Consider the following 25,915-nt stretch of genomic DNA (forward strand, 5'->3'; position numbering starts at 1 on the left):
TGCGCGCTCCTTCCACCACAGTGTGCGCTTTACTATTCTAGAGACGGTTGACCACCGCTCGCTCTCTCTCTCTCTCTCTCTTTTGTGCGCGCACACCCGGCGCCGCCCCCCGCCCCAGGTTTCTGGCTCTCCACGCACCTCGCGCCAGATGTGCATCGGCAGCGCGCGCGCAGGCTGATGTCGTGCGTGCGGACGCATGCGCGGTCTTGTGCGTGAGCAAAGCGGGGAGTCGGGTTCAAAGGAGGAAATATGGCGGAAAACAAAGGAGGAGGAGGCGGTGGTGGCGGGGAGGGGGCTGGAGAGGCCGGGCCGGGCTGGCCGGCCGGGGGTGCCCCCGAGCCCGCCGCCGCGGCAGCCGTCGCTGTCCCCCCTGCGGTAGTCGCAGTGGCGTCCCCGTCTCCTCCGGTCCCCGCCGCCCCGCCCGAGGAGAGGGAGAGCCCCGCAGCGGCGGCGCTGGCAGCAGCGGCGGACAAGGGCCCAGGGGAGGCGGAGGCCGCGGCTCCGGTGGTGGTGAGCGTAGGCCCGGCCTCCGGTTCCTTGCCGGCGCCGCTGGGCCCCAGCCCCGCGCCCCCCACCTTCCCCAGCGCCGCGCCGGGCCCGCTGTCTCTCCTGGACACCTGCGCAGTGTGCGCGCAGAGCCTGCAGAGCCGGGAGGCCGAGCCGAAGCTGCTGCCTTGCTTGCACTCCTTTTGCCGGCGCTGCCTACCGGAGCCCGAACGCCAGCTCAACGTGCCGGTGCCCGGCGGCGCCAACGGGGACATCCAGCAGGGTGAGTGGGGAAGGGCTCTGGGCATGGGCAGTGGGCTCAGGGGATGGGATGGTACGTCCCCCTGGGGAGGGTGCCCTCCCAGGGATGCAGCCGTCCGGAGGGGAGGAGAGCGAGTGGCGTGGAGACAGGAGGCAGGTTACTAGGTCGCACGTTTCTAAGCCGCGATGACTCTGGCAGAGATCGTGAGTGGGGCAGTGGGTAAAATCGGTAGCCTGGGTCTAGAGCATGCAGTGAAGCCTTGTGGAAAGCAACTTGGTGTTGGTGGGTTCTGTAGAGGGGCTGGTGTCAAGGGAAATTGAGGTCTGGATGTGATGTCCGACCTCGTTTATTGATGGGGCGTTGGATGATGTGCTGGAGCTTATCCTGCTTTGTTTTTCGGTATAGAATGTTTGGCACACTCCTAGGCATACCCGGTCATTGGATATCAAGAGAGCAAATACGTTTCTAGGTGGTCAGTTGTAAAGAAGACTTATGTTAAATATGTGCAAAAATGTTATAAAGTATATGTTAGAAAGGAACATTGGAACTATGGGTGGGGTTTCTGCAGAAGAAAGTAGAAAGGTGAGGAACTTGATCAGTAGCTTTACCAAAGTGTCCCTTTTTGGGAGCGTAGTAGATCCTTAAGAAATGAAGATACACTGTATGGTCTCTGTTATTTTAACTTAGTCACTATGCAATTCAGCTCATGGTAGGTGATAATGTTTTTAAGCATTTCTAGATGTGTCTGCTTTTCCTCATGAATGCACAGGTGATAGTTGACTTGTACTTCATGCAATTTGCTCTTTTGGTGATGCTGGATTTGACAGTTTTGTTTCTCTGATCTGCTGGCTTTCTTCTCTACTGCATCTGGTCAAGTTTATTTTCAAGTCAAACTCAGTGCAAGTCAAACTCTGGGGCAAGTCAAACTCAGTGTGCCAGCTCAGGGTAGAAAATATAAGGAAACTGAAAATGGTAGATTTTTAAGAGGGTGGAAGAATGGATTGGACCTTTAATGTGTTTGCAAAATCCATAGTCTTCTAGATATATAATACATGAATTTAGCTTGGTTATTGTTTACTCTCACAACTTCTGAAAAAACAAGTTAAGTGTCTGTTGAAGTAAGTCAACTATATTCTTTCATAAAGCTGGTAAGCAGGTTAATGTGGTGTTCTATCCTTGAGCAAATGGGATGTGCTAGGCTTGGGTCCTGAAATGCTGAGATTCAATATCTGTTTCACCACCACTTTATTACAGGTGAGGGTGTGTGTGATTAGAGGCATACATCTGAACTCATTAGGGAAATGTGGAAGTAGATTTGTCTCTTTAGTGAGCAACTAAAATAAAACTAATGCCACATATGCACTGAAATGTAGAACTGGCAGACAGAGGGTTTTCTTCAGCTGATATCTGTATCCAGAGTTCTCTAATTTTTTTCATCTGTGTGTGGAATTAGTTTTGTTCCGGATGGGAGTATCAAGGCAATGTGTGCACACATGCATTCAGAATGGGGCCTTCCTTATTCATCCTGAGTGGGATCTAAAATTAACTGAGTGGACATAAAAAAACTTGTGAGTGCAGGCATGTGCACACGCCTCAGAGGGAACACTGTATCTTCAGCAGATATACATTTTATAATCATCCCAGCAGGCTGTTATGTCTGCAACAATTAAGAAAGCTGCAGTAGTTGAATGACTGTTTCTTATGCAAGAAAACCTATGTCAGGGAAAAGGTGGCAACCCAAACACAATGTTGCAAATATAGCTATCACACTTAATATTTATAACTGTTACAGCTAGCCTGCCATGAAGATGAAACCCAAATGGAAGCGCTGGAATGGTTTTCAGTGGATAGAAGAAAGAGAGGCTGCCTCCTTCCTCATCTAGGAATGAGGATTTTGACAGAAGTTGGTGGTCCTGTGGGGACCTTATTCTTAAAACCAATCTGGTAGTCCTTTAAATAATATCTTATGCTTTTTAGCTCCTGTGTCCATTTTTTAAAAAAACTTGGAGAAGGAGAATCCCTGTTAATTGAGAGGTAAGAGTTCTGGATTGTCAGAGGGAATATATTATATCGGCTGCTTTACTTTGCCAGTCTATGGAGTAACGGGTCTATTTTACTGCCCCTTCATTTTTCAGATATTATAGAAATTTTTCTTCTCTTTTTTTTGTGAATCAAGAATGAGAACTTTTGAAATCACAAAAGTTGAGTACAATAATCACCTCCTGGTAGTGGTTTTGAATGTGATTAATGCCAAGGTGCAAATGAATCTTACTACAGTATAAGTCGGGATTTTCTGTGGTCAGAATAATTTGATATGTAATTAGAGACTCTTTCTGGACAACTGAGTCAAGGAGAAACCAGCTGATTTAGTGTAGTAGGAGGCTTGGTGCAAGGTGCAGTATATTTTATTAATAGGCTGTTCAGCTTTTCTTGCCCAGTTGAAGTCCATTTCTGTAACAGCTGTTGGGTAAATCTGAAGAAGTTGTAAGGCTGATGTGGGATTCTTTGGTTCATAAGAGTGCCAAATAGGCCGGGCATCTGTAGTCCTGTCAGCAGAAGTTCTATGTAAGCTAGTAATTAAAGTTTAAGTAATCCTGCAAAATGAATTAGCTTACTTAGTTCTTAAGAGCCTGTGGTTCCATGCTCCCATTAGGTAGCTTTGAGGCTGATTTAGCAGCATTTAAGAACAATTTGTAGGAATGCTAAACATTTCAGCAAGAGCTTAAAATTGTTCGTTATAGGTGGCCCTCATTATCCATGGTTTTGACACTTATAGTTTCACATATCTCTGATTGGGCAATATATACCCGACCTTTTTATCTGCACAGTTCTGCCTTTACATGGTCATGCTCTTGCTGCATGTGCTCATGGGTTGTGAGAGGAGTTTGGAGGACAACAGTGGAGTGCTTTGGTCTTCATGTTTAGAGTTTTTTGTGCTTCTAAAAGCCATTTTGGGTAGCTTTTGTTAGCCTTAGGGAGCCATTAGAAGCCTTTGGGAGCTTTTTTTAAGGCATTCCTGTGGAGCTTCTTGGAGCAATTTCCCCAAGCCTCTTGCAGCATTGTGCTGCCCTCATAAGATGCTATTATCACATAATTTTAATTTTGATGACATTTTGTTTTATTTAAAATTTTGATAATTGCAGTACTGTATTTAATTTAAATTGCAATTAAAATCCAATTTAAATTAAAAAGTAAAAGTTGATTTTAATTATCCATTGAAAACTTATTCTCCTCTCACTCCTTGATTGCCACACACTTCTCTTCTTGTATTTACTTGAAATGGGTTTAATTTTGTGCTGTCCTTTTGACCAACCTACCAACCAAACAGGCCAGGGTCTTGTGCTACTAAGTGCTGGACTTCAGCTGTGGGATGAGGAAACTCCATGATTACACATTACTGGAGGAGCTTGGGGGTATTGCTGGAGGAGCTAGAGCAATGGTTCCCAACCAGGGGTCCTCCAGATGTTTTGTCATTCAGCAACATCTGGAGGAACCCTGGTTGGGAACCACCGAGCCAGAGAGTGGAAGATCTGAGGTGTCCAAGGTACATTACTGTGCTCCATCCTTATTTGTACCCGGTCTTTTTGATGAACTTTTGGTCATTTTCCTGGGCTCCAGAACTTAACCCTGCCAATTCCCATTGACTTAATGTTTCATTAAACCTTTTTAACTGTCTGAATAGGGCTAGACTGCACATTATTCACAGTTTCATTATCTGTGGTAGGCCGGAACGGAACCCCAGTGAATAACGAGGGCCACCTGTACTTTCATCAAGTATGATGATTGGTCTGTTCTCATTTCTCCCCCGCCCCCCATCTGTGTGGAATTAGATTTGTTCTGGGTGGCAGTATCATGGCAGTGTGTGTGTATATGCATTCAGGGCGGGGCCTTCCTGATTCAACCTGAGTGGGATCTAAAATTAACTGAGCAGACATTAAGAAATGTGTGAGGACACGCACATGCCTCAGAAACTCAAAATGAGTTTTGTTCTGAGCAGCATGTGAACACTGATGATGATGTAGTGAAGTTGTAAGTGCAGAGGTGTGGAGGTGGGGGAAGGAGGGAGATTGGGGACAGGAGGGCTGCTTGTATAGTCTCCAGTGGAGCTGGCTAGTATGAAGAGGTCATATTAAGCCGTGGTGATTGGGCCTGCTCCATAAGGGAGTTAGCTACACTGGTCACTTGACATGAACACATCAAGCTGCAGTGTGAACAGTACATTCTTGGGACACCCTGGTATAGCCTCTGCTAAGTCTCATGGAGCTCATTCTACTTTCCAGAGGTAGCATCCAACTCTTGGTGAGGTAAATTAATTTTATTTCTGGAATCACTTTTTATGAGCCATACACTGAGTGTTGCAGTCTTAGTTCTGCTGTACCTAATCAGCTTTGCATTAAAGTATTTAAAGCTGTGTTCTTTCTTGTGTTGTCTTTTTCATTATAGTCATAAAGTGGATGGCATAATTCATGTAATATTAATACTTGACTCATGCATCCTATTATGTATATGACGCTTTTCACAAATGGAGTTCATCTCTTTGGTTAGTCTTTTCTCTTTGTATTGACAAAGTAGCAACTTAGAAAAATTAACTCTCTCTTTGTGTTGTTTAGTTGCCTTCATAAACACTGCATGTGCTTTTAACATGTTTATTAAAGCCCCCACTATCCTTTTGCAAGCAAGTGTTGTGTATGTACAGTTGTCCAATGGTGCTTGGGTCTCCTGACCTTCTGTCCCTTGCTGCTAAATGTGATCACTCTGCTTGCATAGAGCAGGAAGGAGAAAGCATAGCTGAAAAGCTCTTTTGTCTCTGCCTGACCTGGGAACTGCAGGTTTGTCTTGCTGCTGTTATCCTTCATATGCTTTCATTCTCACTGGGCACAGGAAGGAGTGCAGCCAACAGCTAGAGAGCCTTACTGTGTTTGCTTAGCTGAGGAAAGTACAGTACAGTATTAGCTGCTTGGAATAGCACAAGTGGGTAGGAAGTAGCAGGAAAAGTGGACAGTTTTGCCCTTTCTTCTTGAACAAGGGCAGTTGTTGCTCATTCTAGGCAAATTGCAGTGCTATTATTGTTTTTGTGTGTGTGTGTGTGTATTTATTTACTTGTTAAGCAAGAGTGATAATTTAAAATGTAATTAAGATTAAGCTGTATGCAAGCTTTGAATCTTTAAATCCCCTTTCTATTCTGAAGTTTTCTTATGATTCTTTACATGTAAGACATGTGCACTAATGTGCTTTATTAATGTGTGGTGCGGGTGGTCTCTTCTGGCCCCTGGCAACTGATGACACAATCCATTTTCCCCCCTCTAGAGAGAGGGGACAGAAATAGCTGCCAAGGCTAGTGAAAAGTGTTGGAACCCTGTACACAGGAACACGCAGTAGTTTATATTTTACATAAAATAATGATTCATAGCAGAACATTCAGTTCAGGGTGAACCTCCACATCCCCTCCCCTATTTGGTTGGGGTTGCTAAGCTTAGCCCCAGACCAGTGTTCTCTCTAATTTTTTTAATCTGTGTGTGGAATGAGTTTTGTTCTGGGCAGCAGTATCGAAGCAGTATGTGTGCACATGCATCCAGAGTGGGCCTTCCTGATTCAACCTGAGTGGGATCTAAAATTAACTGAGCGGACATCAAAAACTCTGTGAGTGTGTATGCATGCCTTAGAGGGAACACTGCCCCAGACCCAAAGTAACGCTATCAAACCTAGCACAACTCACTTGTTCATGCATGGGCATTGAAAGCTCACTCATTGCTGAACTTAGCATGTACAAATTATTTCTTCCTTTAACCTTAGCTGAAGATAAATTGCAAAGGGGGAGACTTGATCAGTCCTAGTTGGCTGGGAGCAATTTATCCATGTGCCATTCAAGTGGTAACTTGCCAGACTGAATCTATGTCTCTGTTCCTTTATTATTAATACTGTAATCAGTTATATTTATATCTTAGTAAACTTTATTACGTTCAAGACCAGCACACAAAGCGTAATAATAATAATAATTTAAAAAAATAATAATAATCCAGAAATACAATACATACAGAGGTTGACTGTAAGTTGTATTTGGGGGCCTAAGCAGGGAAGCAGCTTGCCTGGGGAGCAAGGGTTGTTAGTTTGAATCCTCGCTGGTGTGCTTCCCAGACTGTACCTAGTAAATATATATTTGTAATCACCTGTATTAGGCAGCAGCAATATAGGAAAGTGCTGGAGGCGGATGCCCACTTCAGTGACAACAGCAAAGGCATTATCTCGTACTGTGTGGGAGAAAGGCAATGGTAAACTACTCCTGTATTCTACCAAGAAAACCACATGGCTCTGTCGTTGCCAGTTGTCTACGTCGACTCAACAGCACAATCTATGATTTAGTTTTGGAGATACCGTATTTTACGGACTATAAGACGCTACGGACTATATGACGCACCTTAAATTTAATCCAGTTTTTGAGAACTTTCCTTCTCTGAGCTTTCCTTCTCTGAGCTTTCCTTCTCTTCTCGCCTCCATCTCCCCTCCAAGCCCCTCCCTCCATCTCCCCTCCAAGCCCCTCCGCTCTGTCCTCTTGCTTTCGTTCTCTTGCGGGGGTGAGCAGCAGCGAGCCCACGTTGGTGACCCGCGGCGGCGGCGGCAGCCGCTGGTGGTGGTTCATCGCGGCCGCCGGTGGGCAGCAGCCTCCCTCACTGCAGAAGCATCGGAGCAGCAACCGGAGGGAGCCTGGGGAAGGGGGTGGCGGGCGGGCTGACTAGGACGCTCCCGGCAGGCCCCAGCGAGAGAGGACGGGAGGTGGGAAGCGAATCCTCCCTGCTTGCCCTTCCTCCTCCTCCTCCCCCCTCTTTCCCGACAAGCCCAATGACAAGCCCAATTTCCAACTTCTCCCCGGAGTACAAGACGCACCTGAATTTGGGCGGTTGTTTTTCAAGGAAAAAAGTGCGTCTTATACTCCGTAAAATACGGTACATCTCCAACTTGCAGTATGTTCAGCTACACCATTATTTCTTGTATCTCCTGGAAAAACTGTATAATCAGTTGGAAGTGCAACCTGGGTGGAATGATACTGCAGTTTGCATCAAGTTTGCTTTTTAGAAGGAGCATGCAGGCTTAGAACAAAGTTGGTTACACATGCAAATATTTGTCTTTTCTGGTGATAGTATGATCAACTTTTCAATGATACATTGATTAGAGAGGAAGACTATTGTAGTAGTTAAGAATATAAATTTTCAATTTGTTCCATTAGCCATTGGAATCATCAGATTAACTTACCTCCTAGGTCAGTCTTTCAAAAATTTTATGCACTGATACTGAAGGTAAGCGATGATACACTTCACCGTTTTTGATGGTTTGCACTGGCTTTCAGTACCTAGGGTTTGTGTGCAAGATCACCACACACAGAGTGCAATAAGCATTTATCTCTATATAATCATTATCTCTTGTTTTGAAAGGAAAGCTTAACAACACAATAAAATATCAATATCAGCAGGAATCATAAGGTTAGGCAGTATCAACGAGCCTCTCAACAGCTTACATCAAGCACACTTATGATGAGTTGTTAAAATTGATCATTTATTGAAAATTTACATGCAAGTAAATATTTTGTTTTGAACAACTGAAATTGATGATTGAAAATAAGTTTTGAAAACTGAAATAGTGTATTTCATGGTAAAATGGATGTTTCAGGCATCTCTTGTATTTATGCTGCCTTTTAATGTATTAGCACTGATCATTGGCTTCATTTTCAGTAAGAATGTATAATTTGATATAAAATAAATGGAATGTTAAAGCAGTATTCAATGTAAACTCTCACACTTTTGCACAAACCTTGTGTCACGTTTAATGAGCTCTTGAGCTCCAGAGGTGCGTAAGACCTGTAATATAAACTGGTTTGAGAAGACTGCTTAGACTTTGCTAGTTGGTTTTGTTCACAATGTCTGCTGTGCATTTCAGAAGTCTAAGAACAGTCTAATTTATGTGCCCCTAAAAATTGTACTACATTAAATTTTTTGTGCTCAACCTTACTCCCACCCAAGACATCTGAGAAAGGAGTTTGGACATGCTGGGCTTTCTCTGATAGAAAGAGTGTGTGTGTGTGTGTGTGTGCGCGTGTGCGTGCGTTACTGGTAGATCTGGGGCCTGTATTGGATGAATTTCAGGATGTATTACAAGAACTTATAATTTGTGAGTTTAATACTAAATGTACAAATGTGGACAGTGAAGAAAGCATGACTTCTATAGAATGCTACTGTCTTAAAGAAGCTTCCATAAACCTATTCACCTCCTTGCCATGGCAAGTTAACCTATATTTCCATAAAAAATCCTCCAGGAAGAGAAGCTACCTCCCCTTTCCATCCCCTTTCCCTGTAGAAGAAAAGAGAAGTTGTTCTTATCTTGTGAGTTGGGCTTTTGCAAACAGCACTAGCAATACCTCATTTCTGCCTTCTGTAAGAACCCTACCCGGGTGGTGGGCGGGTATGGAGAATCCTTGTCCTCTTTCTTTCATGATGAAAAGGAGGGCTATATCTTCCAGTTGGATTTTTGCTGGAGGCAGCAAGGCACGGCTAGTGCCATCTGCAAGCCAAACTCAGCAGGAGATAAAACTATCTCTGTTTTCTGGTAAGAAAAGAAGAGGTAGTTTCTTTCCTGCAGGTTGAATTTTTTCCAGAACACCAGCCATATTTCTCTGATGCCTTTTTCAAAAACCTAACAGGAGGGAGAACAGGTTGATCTTGTAAGAATTAATCTGCCTGCTTTCTTTTCACTATAATCTTAATTGAGAATTACCATCCTCACAAGTTGGTCCACTTCAGCCTTCAGATTCACACGTTCACCACCTTGAATTAGAGTGGATAACATCTTCACAAACGATGCAGTTGAGGTTTCCCTATGTGTCCCTACAGCTGTAGAAAATTTGGTTCAAATCGGTTAGTCAGTTCACAAGCACTGTTTCTTCTAAGGTGCACATGCACATTTTTTGATGTCCGCTTCGTTAGTTTTAGATCCTGCTCAGTTTGACCAGGAAAGGTCCCACTCTGAATGCATATGTGCATACATTGCCTTCATACTGCCACCCAGAACAAAACTCATTCTGCACACAGATGAAAAGAATTAGAGAGATCATTGTTCACAAGTTAACCCACATATGCCTCAAATGTGTCTGCCATCTTGAATTGGGGTGGATGAAATCACAAACTATGCTGTTGAGCCTTCCCTATGTGTCCCTATAACTGTACCTAATTTGATTCATGTTGGTCCAGGCATTGTGAAGTTGATAAGCTCTTTCGTTCTTCCCCCCACCTCCCAGGTGGAAAGTAGCCTAAAAACCATACCTCCTTCATTGAGGAATGGAAGTAGCTTTTTTCTATTAAAGTTCAGTTTTGCTGTAAGGTGATGATGGAGTTCAACAGCAGCAAGGTGATACTTGAAGTTGCCTCCCTCTGCAAAACCATAATACAAGGGAAATAAATGATCTAAATTCCTCCACAGAGAAGAGGGAAGAAGGGAGAGGTGGTTTCTGTCTTGCAAGTTAGGCTTGGCTTTTACAGATAGTGCTAGTGATATCTTGCTGTTGCTATGAGGGTTCCCTCTAACAGGGATTCCCAGATGTTCACTACAACTCCCAGCATCCCCAGCTGCAAAGGCCTTTGGATGGGTACAGGGCGTAGCTAGGGGAGAGGGGGCCCGTGTTCATCTCTTTCTCTCCAGAGGCCCCTTGAAGTGAGGGAGATAATGAAGAAAATAGGAAAGGGTGGAGCTGGGGGCCCCTCAGGAGCAGGGGGCCCTGGGTTCTTTGAACCCACTCACTCAATTATAGCTACACCCCTGGCTGGGCATTATGGCAGTTGTAGTCAACATCTGGGAATTCCTGTTAGAGAGAACACTAGTTGCTACTATCAGCTGTAAAATCCCAAAGTGAAGGAAAAGAAGCTATCCCTTTTTTCTTCACAGCAAATTTAGGAGGAGGAATAGTGTGTGTCTGTTGAATTTCTACAGAGGCAGCAACAGCAAAGTGCTGCTGGTGCTTTCTGCAAATGCCAAACTTCTAGAAGAGAAACTGTTTCTCCCTTTTATCTCTCTCACTTCAGTCCAAATTCTACATTTTATTATTTGTGTGTTGTTTATTTTATTTTACATATTTTTATACTGCCCAAAACGTACGTCTCTGGGCGGTTTACAACTTTTGCAGAATGCAGCAGCAAAGTGGCTTTTGCAAAAGCCCAGCACTAGGGCAGACATATTTTTATCCATCTTCTATATAATTAATTCTCTTAGCAGCTCCCGCTGCAGCCGCTATCAATGGAAAGGTGGAGGCGGTGGGTGGCAGAGCTGCACCGCTGGGCAGATGGCTAAGCCGCGCTGCCCCTGGTGGGGAGGGAAAAAGGTGAGAGAAGCCTGTCTGGGGTGGGTGTGGTGGTGGCTGGGCTGTCAGGAAGAGGAGGTGGCGGACGGCAGAGCCACGCCATTGAGAGGAGCCTGGCTGGGTGGGCAGCTGATACGTGCTACGCCCGGCGGGGAGGGAGAAGAGGGCCGGGATGGAGGACGACGGGCGAAGAGGAGGATGGGGCTCCCGAAAATGGCGGGGAGAGACCCAAGGAGGACAGAGGGCTGGGACAGAGGATGGGCAGCGGGCGAAGCCTTGCCCCCCCCCTTGGAGGGACAGGATGGGCAGCAGGCGAAGCCTTGCCCCCCTTTGGAGGGCCAGGACGGAAAACGACATGGGGCAGGAGAGACTGGGGCAGAAGGTGTGTGGGGGAGGGCAGGAGAGACTGGGGAAGCCGGTGTGGGGGGGAGGGCAGGAGAGACTGGGGCAGCAGGTGTGGGGAGGAGGGCAGGAGAGATGGGGCCTGAAGGTCGGTGGAGTGTGTTGTCTTGTGCGGTGCATCTGTGCAGTGTCAGCTAGTATTGTTTTATTCCTTGAGTTCTTCCCGTATGCCATAGGACATGGGGAAAGGAAGGGGAGCCTAGAGATTGGGGTTTGGTTAGGAAGTAAAGCCTACACAGTTGTAGGCCAGCTCTAACAATTCTTGTTCTCTTGCTGTCAGTTTGATCGCCCAGTGAATTCATCTTCTAAAGCCATTTACACTTGCATGAACATAGTACTACTACTACTTCCCGAACAAATAACTCATTTTCACCCTATATCTTAACTTGCTCTTCACTTAATGCTATTTTAGGACTTCCAATTGGAATCTAGGTGACCTGTGGCCTGCCTCCTGATGTGTTGGATTGCCAAAAATGTGCTGTAGTAGTCTCTAGAATCTGCACTGGCTTCTAGTGACTAAACTATCTATGAATTTCAGTTAGTGGGATTATTGAGCAAGCTTAGAATTGGGTCCTGAATCTGGTGAAAACATTTTTAGCTTAAAGTTGCAGTTGTTAAAGTTGTTAATGGGTTTACTCATTTACTTTGGGTTTTATGTGGCTGTCTAGTCAAGTGAAGGTGATTTTAATTGGCCAAAGCCATAATATGAATGTTTTGATAGTGTATTTGTATAAGGATAAGGAATTCTTTGGTGAATGCTGCTTGAGTATTCATATGTCACTGTGTTTCTGTAGAACTAACATCTATCAGATGTAACAAATCAATCTAGTTTATTATTTTTTAATCCTGCTTTTCCTCCAAGAAACTTAGAGGCAGAGTACATAGGGCTATCTCATTGTATCTTCACAGGGACACTGTGTGGTAGGTTAGACTGAGAAATAGCGATTTGCCCAGTGTTGTTCTGACCTTCAGTTGACTGAGGCAATAGATGCATGCTTAACATGGCATTTGGGTGCCTCATGTTATCTTAGGAATGTAAAACATTTCCCTATGAGTGGTAGGTGGAAGGCATCCTTTTATGTGCTATTATGGCTGGAGAGCCAGCGTGGTGTAGTGGTTAGAGTGCTGGACTAGGACCGGAGAGACCCGAGTTCAAATCCCCATTCAGCCATGAAACTAGCTGGGTGACTCTGGGCCAGTCACTTCTCTCTCAGCCTAACCTACTTCACAGGGTTGTTGTGAAAGAGAAACTCAAGTATGTAGTACACCGTTCTGGGCTCCTTGGAGGAAGAGTGGGATATAAATGTAGATGATGATGATGTTAATAATAATGATGATGATGATGATAATAATAATAATAATTTGTTACAAATATTATTGTGGACCACTACTTACTCTAGAGATTAATTTAAACTCCTTTTGTTACAAGGGGAGCTTTTTATTCCCTTGAGGGACCTTGTAAGCTGTTAAACAGGCAGTTTCCTGAGAAAGTCTCAAACACAGGTAAAATAAAAATAAATATATATTTTATTTTATACAAAGTAGAGGTGTGGCTATGATAGGACATGTGGGTGTTCCCACATTGCGCAACATGCAAGATGTATACATGCTTGGACTGAATAGTTTATCTGTACTATCTATATTATTAGTTCTCCAAGATGGGCCATGTGGGGACGTGGCAGAAAGGAGGTGATTGGCTGATGGGGGGGAGAGGAAAGGGGGTGATTGGCTGACAGAGAGTGAGAGTTTGGAAGCAGCAGCTGGAGAGGAGTGTGAAAGCCAGGGAGTATGCTGGCTGGGGTTGTGAAGCAGGGAGTTTGGGGACTGGGGACAGAGTTTGTGGAGGGCTGCAACATAAAGCACCAGGGAATTTAGCAGAAGCGGTGTGGGGGGGGGGAGTGGCAGTTCACTTCCTCAAAATGTGCCAAGGAGCTTGAGACCCGAATGTCACACCCACCGTCGGGAGGGAGTTTGCCAGCTGGGGTCGGCTTTCGGTTGGAGCGGAGGGAGTTTGCATTGGGCCACATCAGCAAGCGCCAGCAAGTTTGGCAGAAGGGGGCGGCTGGCCGCCTCAGAATGCGTTGCTATTGCCCGCCCACCACACCTGCCAGTGGGGAAATGGAGACTGAAGGACAGTTGGACAATGACAGGTTGACACAGGCGAGCGAGAGAGTTGTGGGGTGAGGGGGAGAGCGAGCGAGAGGTGTGTGTGGGGTGGGTGGGGGGGAGAGCGAGCAAGAGAGTTGTGTGTGGGGGTGGGGGGGGAGAGCGAGCAAGAGAGTTGTGGGGGTGGCGGCGGAGCGAGCGAGAGAGTTGTGTGTGGGGAGAGTTGTGTGTGCGAGCCACAGGCTCATTGCACGACCCGCACAGATGCTCTGTGCAGGGTCAGCTAGTATAGTTACTAAATGAGTGTTTGCTATTGAGGAAGATAAGGGATGGGAAGCAGTGGTGGGTACCCAGGGATGGGATACGTGGGAAGGAGGGACTCTGGATGTCCGAAGTGAAGGGAAGAGAAACCAGGGTCTCAATGGGGAAATGATGTGTGGAGATTATGAACAGCAGAGGGTTGCAGTCTTCAGAATGAGTCCCAAAGACTGTGCAGTTTGGGGGGCTTTTGGTTGGCCATTTTTATAAGGTAGTAAGACATTAAATCAGTGCCACTTCAGGTTAAAAATTAATAGGAATGGTCCTCGATGGAAGACAATAGAACATTGGGTTGTGAGGAGCTAGACGGGAAGATGAGCTTATAAAGTGTGGATTTTAGGAATTTATTGACACTAAACCTTTGAACAATCTGGGAAGGGAGACTGACTGGCTGGAATGCCAAATCAGTAATGTAAGTACATGCTGGGCAGAAGGAAGAGCCATGGAGCTTGGTTTGTAAGTCTCAGGAATGCCTCAGAGTCTACATTCGGGAAACCTTCTTTGCAGTGTTGGGTGCCCTGTGTGGACTTCATGGGGGTAGGATGCTGCAGTTGTGCCTCCTTAACTGGTCCTCTAGGCTTCTCTTAACTTCAGTGATTAATACCATTTCTTTCTGGGACTCTCTCAAACACAGGTCAAACCAGGCTGGGCACCAAGCGGGTATACAAGGACTCCCGATTCTGGAAGCCCTAACACTATTGTTACACTGTCCTTAACAATATAGATTTATAAGAACCTTTTCTATCCCCTTTGTAGGTGCTTCAAGAAAATAAAATTAAAAGATGTGTTAAAGCCTATAAAACCAGAAACAATGTCCTGTGAGTAAGGGGATGTACAGCATCTCTGTTCTACACTAGAACAGTACTACTATTGTTACCAGAACTGCCCTGAGGTGTTGGCTAGATCCCTCAATTATGCTTTTGGCTTGAATTGAAGAAATTAGCTTGGCTTGAGGAGTAGTTAGGTTCCACTAGCAATTTGAGCAGGTTTTGGCGTATTGGAAAAAAGAGACAGAAATATAGTTCAAAGTCTTTATTGAGGATAAACTTGGGGATACAGAAGGTAAAGGTTTGGTTCGGCAATGCAATTAATATTATAGCTGAGAGTCTTACTGGAAATAATTTAGCTAAAGTCCTAATTAAGAATGGGTCAGGTTGGCTAAGTCTCTTAGACCAGAGCTTGGCTTAAGGCTTGCTGTGAAAAGTGCTTGGAAAATGGGGAAGGCAGCAGAGAAGCAGTGAGGAGGCTTAGAAGGGCAAGAGGCTAGTTTATTCTTCCTGGATAAGTTGGTGTGTTCATTGCACATTGGCAGGGAGGCCTCTTCACAAGAAATCAGGCCAGAAGGCGAAGAAGAGTGAAGGGCTACAAATCATGTATATGAGAGTCCGTAGGATAGTGAACCACACAGATTTTGAGATGATGGGTTCACAATACCAAGGCCATGTGCTTTGGCCAGGGGTACATATACCCAAAAATGTGCCCGGAAGCAATTTCCAAGCCATGCTCCCTCCCTGGAGGGGTGGGGGGAAATGCATGCGGATGTTGTTGTTGTTGTTGTTGTTGTTGTTGTTATTATTATTATTAAAACTTTTATACCGCCCTTCCAAAAGGCTCAGGGCGGTTTACATTAAAACACCTTAAAATCAGTTAATAATTAAAATAAAAATTATAAAACATAACAATGATTAACAATTAAAAACATCATAAAACTACAATTAAACAATCAAACAATTTAAAAACAAATTTTTAAAAAGCTGAGAAAGCCTGGCTGAAGAGATGTGTTTTCAGGTGTTTTCTGAAAATTGCAAGAGATGGGGAGGATCGTATCTCAGCAGGGAGTGCATTCCACAATCTCGGGGCAGCAGCCGAAAAGGCCTGTCTCTGTGTAGCCACCAAACGAGTTGGCGGTAACTGGAGACGGACCTCCTCAAGTGACCTCAGCGGCCGGTGGGGCTCATAGCGAAGAAGACGCTCTCTTAGATACCCAGTGCCTAAGCCGTTTAGGGCTTTATAAGTAATAACTAGCACTTTGTATTTTGCCCGGAAACCTACTGGCAGCCAGTGTAACTCCATCAACAAAGGAGTAATGTGGTCTCTCCGAGATGACCCAGAGACCAACCTGGCTGCCGCATTCTGGACCAACTGAAGTTTCCGGACTACGTACAAAGGAAGCCCCACGTAGAGCGCATTACAGAAGTCCAGTCTGGAGGTTACCAATAAATGTACCACTGTTTTGAGGTCACTGATCTCGAGAAACGGGCGCAGCTGGCGTATCAGCCGAAGCTGATAGAAGGCACTCCTGGCCACCGCCTCAGCCTGAGAAACCAAGGAGAGACGTTGATCCAGAAGTACTCCCAGACTGCGAACCTGTTCCTTTTGGGGAAGTGTGACCCCGTCTAGAATAGGCAGATCAAAATCGTCTCTAGAGTTCTGACCCCGCACAATAAGTACCTCCGTCTTATCTGGATTCAGCTTCAGTTTATTCTCCCTCATCCAGCCCATTACTGCTTCCAGGCAGGCATTTAGGGAGGATATGCCAACTCCTGAAGAAGTTGACATGGAGAAGTAGATCTGGGTGTCATCAGCATACTGGTAACACCCAGCTCCAAATCCCCTGATGATCTCTCCCAGCGGTTTCATGTAGATGTTAAAAAGCATTGGAGAGAGTATGGAGCCTTGAGGAACACCATACCTAAGCTCAGATTTTGAAGAGCAACAATCTCCAATCGACACCATCTGGAATCTGTCCGAGAGGTAGGAGTGGAACCACTGAAAAACAATGCCTCCCACCCCCAACCCCCTCAGACGTTCCAGAAGGATACTATGGTCGATAGTATCGAAAGCCGCCGAGAGATCCAAGAGGACCAACAGAGTCACAATTCCTCTGTCCATTGCCAATTGGAGATCATCCATCAGGCCGACCAAGGCAGTCTCCACCCCATAGCCCGCCCCCAAACCAGTTTGAAATGGGTCTAGATAATCAGTTTCCTCCAAGACCACCTGGAGCTTAGAGGCCACCACCCTCTCAATTACCTTGCCCAGCCATGGGAGATTGGAAACTGGCCTATAATTGCTCAACTCTGAGGGATCTAACGCAGGCTTCTTTAGAAGAGGTCTAATAATTGCCTCCTTAAGACAAGGAGGCATCCTGCCCTCCCTCAGAGAAGCATCTATAATTTCTACCAGGCCGCCTACAACAGCCTCCCTGCTAGATAGAACAAGCCATGTTGGACAAGGGTCAAGAGGACAAGTGGTAGGCCTCACCGCTCCAAGCAGCTTGTCCACATCCTCAGGAGTCACAAACTGAAATTGATCCAGCCGAATCGTATAAGAGGGGTTGTCGGACACCTCCAGTTCAGACATCAGATTAATTGTGAAGTCTCCATCTAGGTCGGCCCGAATCAGAGAGATTTTGTCTGCGAAAAATTCATTAAACACACCACAGCGGGTAACTGATGCTTCCAAATTCTGGTTCAAGGGAGAGGGAGCAGATACTAGTCCCCTGACAACCCTGAACAACTCCGCTGGACGTGAACTCACAGAGGCAATACGGGCAGAAAAGAACCGCTTCTTTGCCGCACGTATCGCCTGAGCATAGATCTTTAAATGTGCTCCATGTTGTGATCTGTCGGATTCGAGTCGAGTTTTTCTCCACTTGTGCTCCAGTCGCCTACCTTGCCGCTTCAGCCCCCTTAGATCTTCCGTATACCAAGGGGCCAATTTTGAAGCAGGTCGGAGGGGACGCTTAGGAGCAATCGTGTCTACTGCCCTGGTAAGCAAGTTGTTCCAGTTTTCAACCAGGGCATCAACAGGATCACCTGCAGAGCCAACATTAAATCCCTCCAAGGATCCTTGGAATCCTACCGGATCCAGTAACCTCTTCGGGCGGACCATTCTAATAGGCCCCTCGCCCCTGCGGAGGTGGGATGTGGTTGTAAGTCCAACCTTAACCAGATGGTGGTCCGTCCATGACAACGGGGAGATCGAAGGAGTCCCCACCCACGGAGCACCACCCTGATCAGAATAAAAGACCAAATCAAGCGTGTGACCTGCAATATGCGTCGATCCAGAGACCGCTTGGGATAGGCCCATAGTCGTCATGGCCGCTATGAACTCCTGAGCTGCCCCAGACAAATTGGTCCCAAAATGAACATTGAAGTCTCCCAGCACCAAAAGTCTGGGAGACTCCAACGCAAGTTCCGCGACCAAGTCCGTGAGCTCAGTAAGGGATTCCGTTGGGCAGCGGGGCGATCGGTACACCAACAGAAGTCCCAATCTATCCCTGGTCCCCAAACTCAAGTACACACATTCGATATGGTCCGATACCCTAACAGGGACCCTGGTAAGGGAGATGTTATCCTTATAGACCACAGCCACTCCACCTCCCCGCCCACGTCCCCTCACCTGCTCCTCTACAGAATATCCTGGTGGGAGAAGCTGGGACCAAACTGGACCACTAGCCTCCCCCAACCAAGTCTCAGTAATACACATCAGGTCGGCCCCTTCATCCATGATCAAATCATGGATGAGTTCTGATTTATTTTGGACTGACCTGGCATTGCAGAGAAGCAAGGTAAGGTTATGTGGGATGTTGGCAGTGCTCCCCGAGATCAAAGAGCTGGCAGGAGAGCCGGAAAGGGGGACAGCTATTAGATTTCTGACCACCCTTCCCCCGGAACAGCCTGCGGACCTGCCAGCGTTACTTCTTCTATTCCCTTCTATGTTCATTGCTACATGAACTTAGTCAACTTTGTGTGTAACTTGCCAGACAAAAGGGCAAGAACAAGCTATGTAGATGTGCATGTAAGCTGAATGGCTGTACTTGAATCTTAGAATGGAGATGTTTTCTAGGTGCACAAAGATACATGCCCATAGTTTTTAAATGAGTTGTTCTCTGCCCTGGGTCTTTGTCGGCCAATTTGTTAACTTATGAGGCCACTCCTAAAGAGTGCTTCAAGTTGTTTATCTTTGCCAAAGGAAGTATCTCTTCTCTGAATGGTTTGTCTTTGAAAGGTGGTCTGCTCGCCGGCTGACGCCTCTCTGTACAGAAAGAGGTGGGACTGTCCTATCTCGATCTATGCTGGTGGCGCAGTGGTAAAAGAGCCCCTGGTGGTGCAGTGGTAAAACTGCCGCCCTGTAACCAGAAGGTTACAAGTTCGATCCTGACCGAGGGCTCAAGGTTGACTCAGCCTTCCATCCTTCCGAGGTCGGTAAAATTAGTACCCAGAATGTTGGGGGGCCATATGCTAAATCATTGTAAACCGCTTAGAGAGCTTCCAGCTATAGAGCGGTATATAAATGTAAGTGCTATTGCTATGCTGTCCTGAACCAAGGCATGTTGCTTGTGCAAGCGACCAGCTGTGAACCTTTGCCAACTCTGAGCAGGGTGAAAAATTCAAAATGGGGGCTACAATCCCGTAGCCTCACACCAATGTTCTCTCTCTCTATTTTTTTCATCTGTGTGCAGAATGAGTTTTGTTTTGGGTAGCAGTATCAAAGCAGTGTGTGCACACATGTATTCAGCGTGGGGACTTCCTGATTCAACCTGAGTGGGATCTAAAACTAACTAAGTGAGCGGACATTAAAAAAACCCTGTGAGCGTGTGCACATGTGCAAGCCTCAGTGAGAACACTGCCTCACACTATTTCATGCAATCCAGCATCATATAGAGGGGTGCTTTCTGTGCTACCCCATAATCAGGCTGATTGGCAACAGTCAATTGGCCCACCTACCAAATTACCCATTGTTACCTTCCTTGCCTGATTGTGCTTCTCATAGCACATTGTTGGCAGTAATCAGTATGTTCTGGAGGTTTACAGCATAGGTTCTGCTAGTTATAACAAGACGAATTGGTCAATAATTAGGTTCCATTAAATCAATTCTCTTTCTGTATAGGAATTATTCCAAATGACCATCTATAGGGAAATAACTATGACTATTTGAAGTAATCAAGTTCTATTTGAGATAACCCCTGCTAACCAGGCAGAGAGGCACCTTTTTAACATGGTGATTCTCTTTATTTAGCAGGGGGAGAGTAAGCCCTTCAGGGACAGGGAGCCATCTTATTTATTTATGTATTTATTAACTGCTTTGGAAACTTTTTGTTGAAAATCAGGAAATAGATATTTGTTGTTGTAATCAATCTTTGCTCCTGTTCAGTAAGGGAGATTAGTAACCAACGCAGATTCACATCTAAACCTGCATCATTTATTTTATTTATTTTATTTATTTGCTTTTCAGCAGTACTTTCCACATGCCCATCTGGGTTTCCCTGAGTTGCTTGGATATGTATCTTGATGTGCATAGGGATATGAATATCCACCCAGGGTCATGTGATCAACTGCTCTTGGCTAGAATTCTTGTGGGCCATGGTGGGTTGGAGTGGTGGAGAGAGAACATTTTTTAAAAATCATCAGTCTATGGCAGGCCTGCACAACTTAAATGACCTGGCGGGCCAAAACCAACCATGACTTGGTTCATGGGGGCCGAGGTCAATTCCTAGGGTGCTGATTATTAGAGTAACACTTAATATCAATCAATCAACCAATCAACTGAATTAAAGTGAAATGAATTAAAAATGAATTAAAAATGAATTTAATCAATATTTAACTTTTGATGTTCTGGCAGGCCAAGATTGATTTAAATTAATATGAAATAAGTTGAATTAAAATTCATTCTAATATAAATATTATACAATCTGTACAAAATACATAATAAAATGCATTGTTCTTCCTTTCAACCTCCGCTAAATCATCACACAAAACATGGAACACTTTTAAGGGGAAAAAAAATGAGAACCTCTTCTCATAATTTTGGAAAAGAAGGGAGAAGGGGAAAGAAAGATGGAAAGGATGCAGCAGGAGGCTTGGCCAGAGAGAGAGAGAGAGAGAGAATGGAGCAGTCTTGGAGGGGGGGGGGAGAATGGAGCAGTCTTGGAGGGGGGGGGAGAATGGAGCAGTCTTGGAGGGAGAGGGAGGGGGAGGGGGAGGGGGAGAATGGAGCAGTCTTGGAGGGAGGGGGAGGGGGAGAATGGAGCAGTCTTGGAGGGAGGGGGAGGGGGAGAATGGAGCAGTCTTGGAGAGAGGGGGAGGGGGAGAATGGAGCAGTCTTGGCGGGGGAGAGAGGGGGGAGAATGGAGCAGTCTTGGCGGGGGAGAGAGGGGGGAGAATGGAGCAGTCTTGGAGGGAGAGAGGGGGGGAGAATGGAGCAGTCTTGGAGGGAGAGAGGGGGGAGAATGGAGCAGTCTTGGAGGGAGAGGGGGGGGAGAATGGAGCAGTCTTGGAGGGAGAGGGGGGGGAGAATGGAGCAGTCTTGGAGGGAGAGGGGGGGAGAATGGAGCAGTCTTGGAGGGAGAGAGGGGGGGAGAATGGAGCAGTCTTGGAGGGAGAGAGGGGGGGAGAATGGAGCAGTCTTGGAGGGAGAGAGGGGGGGAGAATGGAGCAGTCTTGGAGGGAGAGAGGGGGGGAGAATGGAGCAGTCTTGGAGGGAGAGAGGGGGGGAGAATGGAGCAGTCTTGGAGGGAGAGAGGGGGGGAGAATGGAGCAGTCTTGGAGGGAGAGAGGGGGGGAGAATGGAGCAGTCTTGGAGGGAGAGAGGGGGGGAGAATGGAGCAGTCTTGGAGGGAGAGAGGGGGGGAGAATGGAGCAGTCTTGGAGGGAGAGGGGGGGAGAATGGAGCAGTCTTGGAGGGAGAGGGGGGGAGAATGGAGCAGTCTTGGAGGGAGAGGGAGGGGGAGGGGGAGGGAGAGAATGGAGTAGTCTTGGTGGGGGAGAGGGAGGGGGAGGGGGAGAATGGAGCAGTCTTGGCAGGTGTGTGTGTGTGTGAGAGAGAGAGAATGGGGCAGTCTTGGCGGGGGTGTGTGTGTGTGTGAGAGAGTGTGTGTGTGTGAGAGAGAGAGAGAGAGAGAGAATGGGGCAGTCTTGGCGAGAGAGAGAGAGAATGGCGCAGTCTTGGCGGGAGAGAGAGAGAAAGAGAGAGACTTAACTGCGCAGTTGGGAAGCAACACCGGGCCAAATAGCAGACCCGAGTGTTGCTCTGGTTTCTGCTGCTGTGCGCCACTGCTGCCGTGGGGGATGGTAAGGAAGAACACCCACACCCCCGCAGCCATCTCCTCGGCCGTGCAGTGTCTGGAACTTTTTTTGGTGGGGTGTTTTTTAAGCAGCAGGGGGAGGAAGAGGAAATAGCCCCGGGGGCCAGGAAAAGAGGCCTCGCACATCTGGCCCCCGGGCCGCATGTTGTGCAGGCCTGGTCTATGGCCTGCAACAGTTTGCACATGGCTGTTGCCTCTTCCCCAAGCAGCCCTCTGAGGGTTTTTTTTTTTTTTTAAAAAACCTTTATCAAGGAGCCCTCAGCAATGCTGTAGTGCAGGAGGCTGTTGGAGGAGAGACCTGGGAAGAAACACTGCTGCACTAGTGTAGCGACACTGGTTTCTGGGTTTCTAAACCACTGTTAAGTTTTCTTAAACATGGTTGTGATGTCTGGATTGAGAAATTGTTATCTGAAATTACACTTTGTAGAGATAAACTTAAAATAACTTTCTGCTGGTCCTATGCCATTTAGATGATCAGAGCTCAGTTAACTTATTAAGGACAAAACTGTGATGCCTGTCCACTTGATGTTAGGAGTTTTTCATTTGTGAGCTGGCACAAAGTGAAATTGTATTGGAAATACTTGGAAGAGAGTAAGTTCCTGTATCAAACTCTTTAAAACTCAGAAAAGCTGAAAGGAACTGATCACTTCATGCTTTTAAGTAAATCAGAAAGCTATCCAAGAGCTGATCATTTCTTAAAGAGGGACCTTGGTTTTTAAAATAGTAATAGCTTTATGTCAAAGTAATAATGAGATTGTAAAAGAATGGAGCAGCATATCACTCATAAGGCTGCTCTCTTTGTCAGCTGCCTTGAAAGATAACATTAAAGCCTGGTAAATATAGGTGGTTCATCTTTCAGTAGTCAGTTTTTTGTTATTGAGAGGGAAGAACCCCTCAATATTGGGGTTCATAATGGGAAAATACTGTACTTGAGAAATTGCCAATCTTTCACTTTATTATTTAATCCTCAGATATCATTTTGTAGAAATAGTCTTTATTTTTTTAAGAGTCATGCCAGTTGCAAATTTTATGATTAGTTGAAATGGCTTTAAGGAAAGCTAAAGAAGCAGATATTAGAAATTTCCATATTTACTTGTCATACAGCATTAATCTAAACATAAACATGTTCTGACACTGACTGGGTTCAGTTGTTAGAAATGTGAATCTTGGACTTGTGCACTTCCATTTTGAAGTTAGAATCTTCCATTCTTGTTTTGTTATAAATTGGAGTTTCTCATTTTCCCAGACACTAGGAAGCTGTGATTTGTTCAAGCAACAGTTAGTTAGCAAGTCAGATTATCAAAGCAGTATCAGATGTAGGCCATTTGATTGTGACTGAACAAACTACAGTTCCCCAAGTTCAAACACAACAGAGAACTGTAGTTTTGTATCTAAGCACAATTTCTGATCTCTAGACTTCATGCATGAAGGAGGAACAAAAGGGGGTGGGTGGAAGTGTGTTATGAGCCTGAGGTTGAGGTTTGTGCTCATAACAAACCATGTTATTTTGTTAGGATTGAACCCAATGGTTGCAGGAATTTATATTTTACCTAAAATGATCCTGAAATTAGTCTTTGTGGCTGCTAGAGATGTGAAAGTTCAGGAAAACAACATTTTCCCCAGTACCTGAAATGGAAAATGGAGTGGTGTTGGTGGTGGAATAATCCCTCTCTACTTCCAGAACAAGTAAAATAGTTTTTAAAATATTGTTACAGGCTGTTCTTGCTGCTATAAATCTCCAAGAACTAGATCCAGCATTCAACGTCAATAATAGATCTATTCAAATGCAGTGCCAAACCATGGTTTGGTGTTGATATGAGTGAGCTTCATGCACTTGCTCTCCCTCCTTGTGTGCTCTGATTCCCTTGTTGACTTCTGAGTCTCAGCTAACCTTTAAAAATAAAAATAAGTCTGAAACAAACTATCTTTCCTGCAAACCACAACTGAAAACCACAGTTTGTCATGGTTTCCAGTTCTGGTTTGTCCATTTAGCATGTAGCTACAAGTACAACTTGAGATTTGCATCAAAATCCGTGGATTTGATTTAAATCAAGTAAATTTAAAATGTAAGTTAAATAATTTCCCCGGAAGACTCAATTTAATTATTTAAATTTGAATCATGATTTAAATCGCTAGTCAGAAAGATTCTATTTAATCATTTTCTAGTAAAAATTCATTCTTGTCCGATATAATCTTAATACATTTTCATCACTACTCAGATGTAGGTTTCATTTTTAGAAGGGAGGTATACACTATATATTATAAAGCAATTCTGATTTTTAAAAAATACATTTAATCAAAAAATGAGATTATGATTTGGTCCTTTTATTTAGTACGAAAACACACACTTGCATGTTCTGACATGCTCCCTTCAGTATCCTCAAAGCAGGAGCACTTCTTATTATGCTGTTTCATTCATGCAACCCCTGTTAACGTGGCAAAGAGGCACCTTTTAACGGTGATTCTCTTTATTTAGCAAGGGGAGAGTAACTGGCCCTATCCACCCCCAGCACAGTACCTCTAGTTACTGTTGCTGGTGTCTATCTTATGTTTCTTTTTAGATGGTGAGCCCTTTGGGGACAGGATTCCATCTTATTTATTATTTCTCTGTGTAAATTGCCCTGAGCCATTTTTTGGAAGGGTGATATAGAAATCGAACAGATAAAATAAACCAGGCCTTATGTTTATTTGTTGAACTGTTTGGATTTTGCATATATGCCTGTCTTATCCACAGGTGCAGGAAGTTGATTAAAACATTCCCAAATGGGGTCTCTCTTATGGCCTGCTGTCATGATAGGTGCATTCCTTCTATAATGGAGCGTACATTCAGAATAAGTTTCCTCAAGACTGCATGAATATTAGGCATGTGCACGAAGTATTTTGTGCAGTCGGGGGGTGAGTGGGAGCTTACTTGCTCCAAAGAATGTGAGCGGTTGCTACGTTTTTCTCAGTAGCCTGCACATGGCATCAGCATGTACATGGTTTCTGCATGGGTGCCCATGCCAATGCTGTGCACAGGCTGCTGGGCACAAGGAAGCAGCTGCATGCGTTCTTTTCAACACAGTGCCGTGACCAGAACGGCGATGGGGCAGGGGAGGAACAAGTAAGCTCCTTAAAGCTACCGCTCACCCCCAGTCAAAATGCTTAGGCTGCAGCAACTCGAATCATTTCAGTGCATTGAATTAGAGGCACTGAAACGATCCGTGCACATGCCTAGTGAATATGTTGTGCACATTTTGTTTTACTTTCTATTCTTCTTCCCTGCTGCTTGCATTTATATCCAGACTCCTCCTCCTCCTCCTCATTAAGATCCATCCCTCCCCCCCAATATTTTATTCATTGACATTGTTTGTCTTTGCACTTTTAGACAGAGCGTAAGGGCTTGGCCGATTTTGTGTGTGTACACCACCTTAAGAATAGGACAGATATCTCTTCTCTCCATATACTTTTTAACAAGTCTGTCCATAGAATATAATTGGATATGATTAATGTTCATGATGATAAATTCGACCTGTTAATTTTTTAAGAAAATTGTGTTAAGAAAATTTTAAAATCAGATTTTTCTAATTTCAATTGACTTTTGAAATTTAAATCTGACGCTTTAAAAAATATTTTTATTTGCCCTGCTCAAAATCATGAGTTAGGGAAGAGACAGTGCATGGACCTTGCTTGCATAATGCCCAAACTATGGTTTGGTATTCAACTGGGAACCAGCCCAGTGCTAGCAGTGATGACATTGCTGTTGTATTTCATTTGATCATGAGATAACTAACACTCCTAGGACTTGATGTTGAAAAGTACTTTCATATTAGGCCTATGCACGTTGATAAATTTGGATTTCCGACATCAGAAATCCCTGCCCCCACACCAGGAGGCAGCAGAATGTGGGGCAAGTGCCCTGAGTAGTGCAATG

At 45.2% G+C, this 25,915-nt stretch overlaps 1 protein-coding gene across 4 annotated transcripts in view; it reads left to right on the forward strand.

Moving 5' to 3' along the window:
* Window positions 1-36: 36 nt before the first annotated feature.
* Window positions 37-25,915, forward strand: part of TRIM33 (tripartite motif containing 33) — a 96,841-nt gene continuing 70,962 nt past the window's right edge. For 3 of the 4 annotated variants that reach the window (XM_053245919.1, XM_053245921.1, XM_053245920.1), the window contains exon 1: window positions 38-769. In XM_053245919.1, the coding sequence (XP_053101894.1) occupies window positions 250-769 (520 nt within the window). In that variant the 5' untranslated portion in view covers window positions 38-249. Of the gene's footprint in view, window positions 770-25,915 lie in introns of all 4 variants that reach the window. The other variant, XM_053245922.1, reaches the window with a different exon arrangement.

This window comes from Hemicordylus capensis, chromosome 4 (assembly GCF_027244095.1).
Source record: "Hemicordylus capensis ecotype Gifberg chromosome 4, rHemCap1.1.pri, whole genome shotgun sequence".
Lineage (NCBI taxonomy): Eukaryota > Metazoa > Chordata > Lepidosauria > Squamata > Cordylidae > Hemicordylus > Hemicordylus capensis.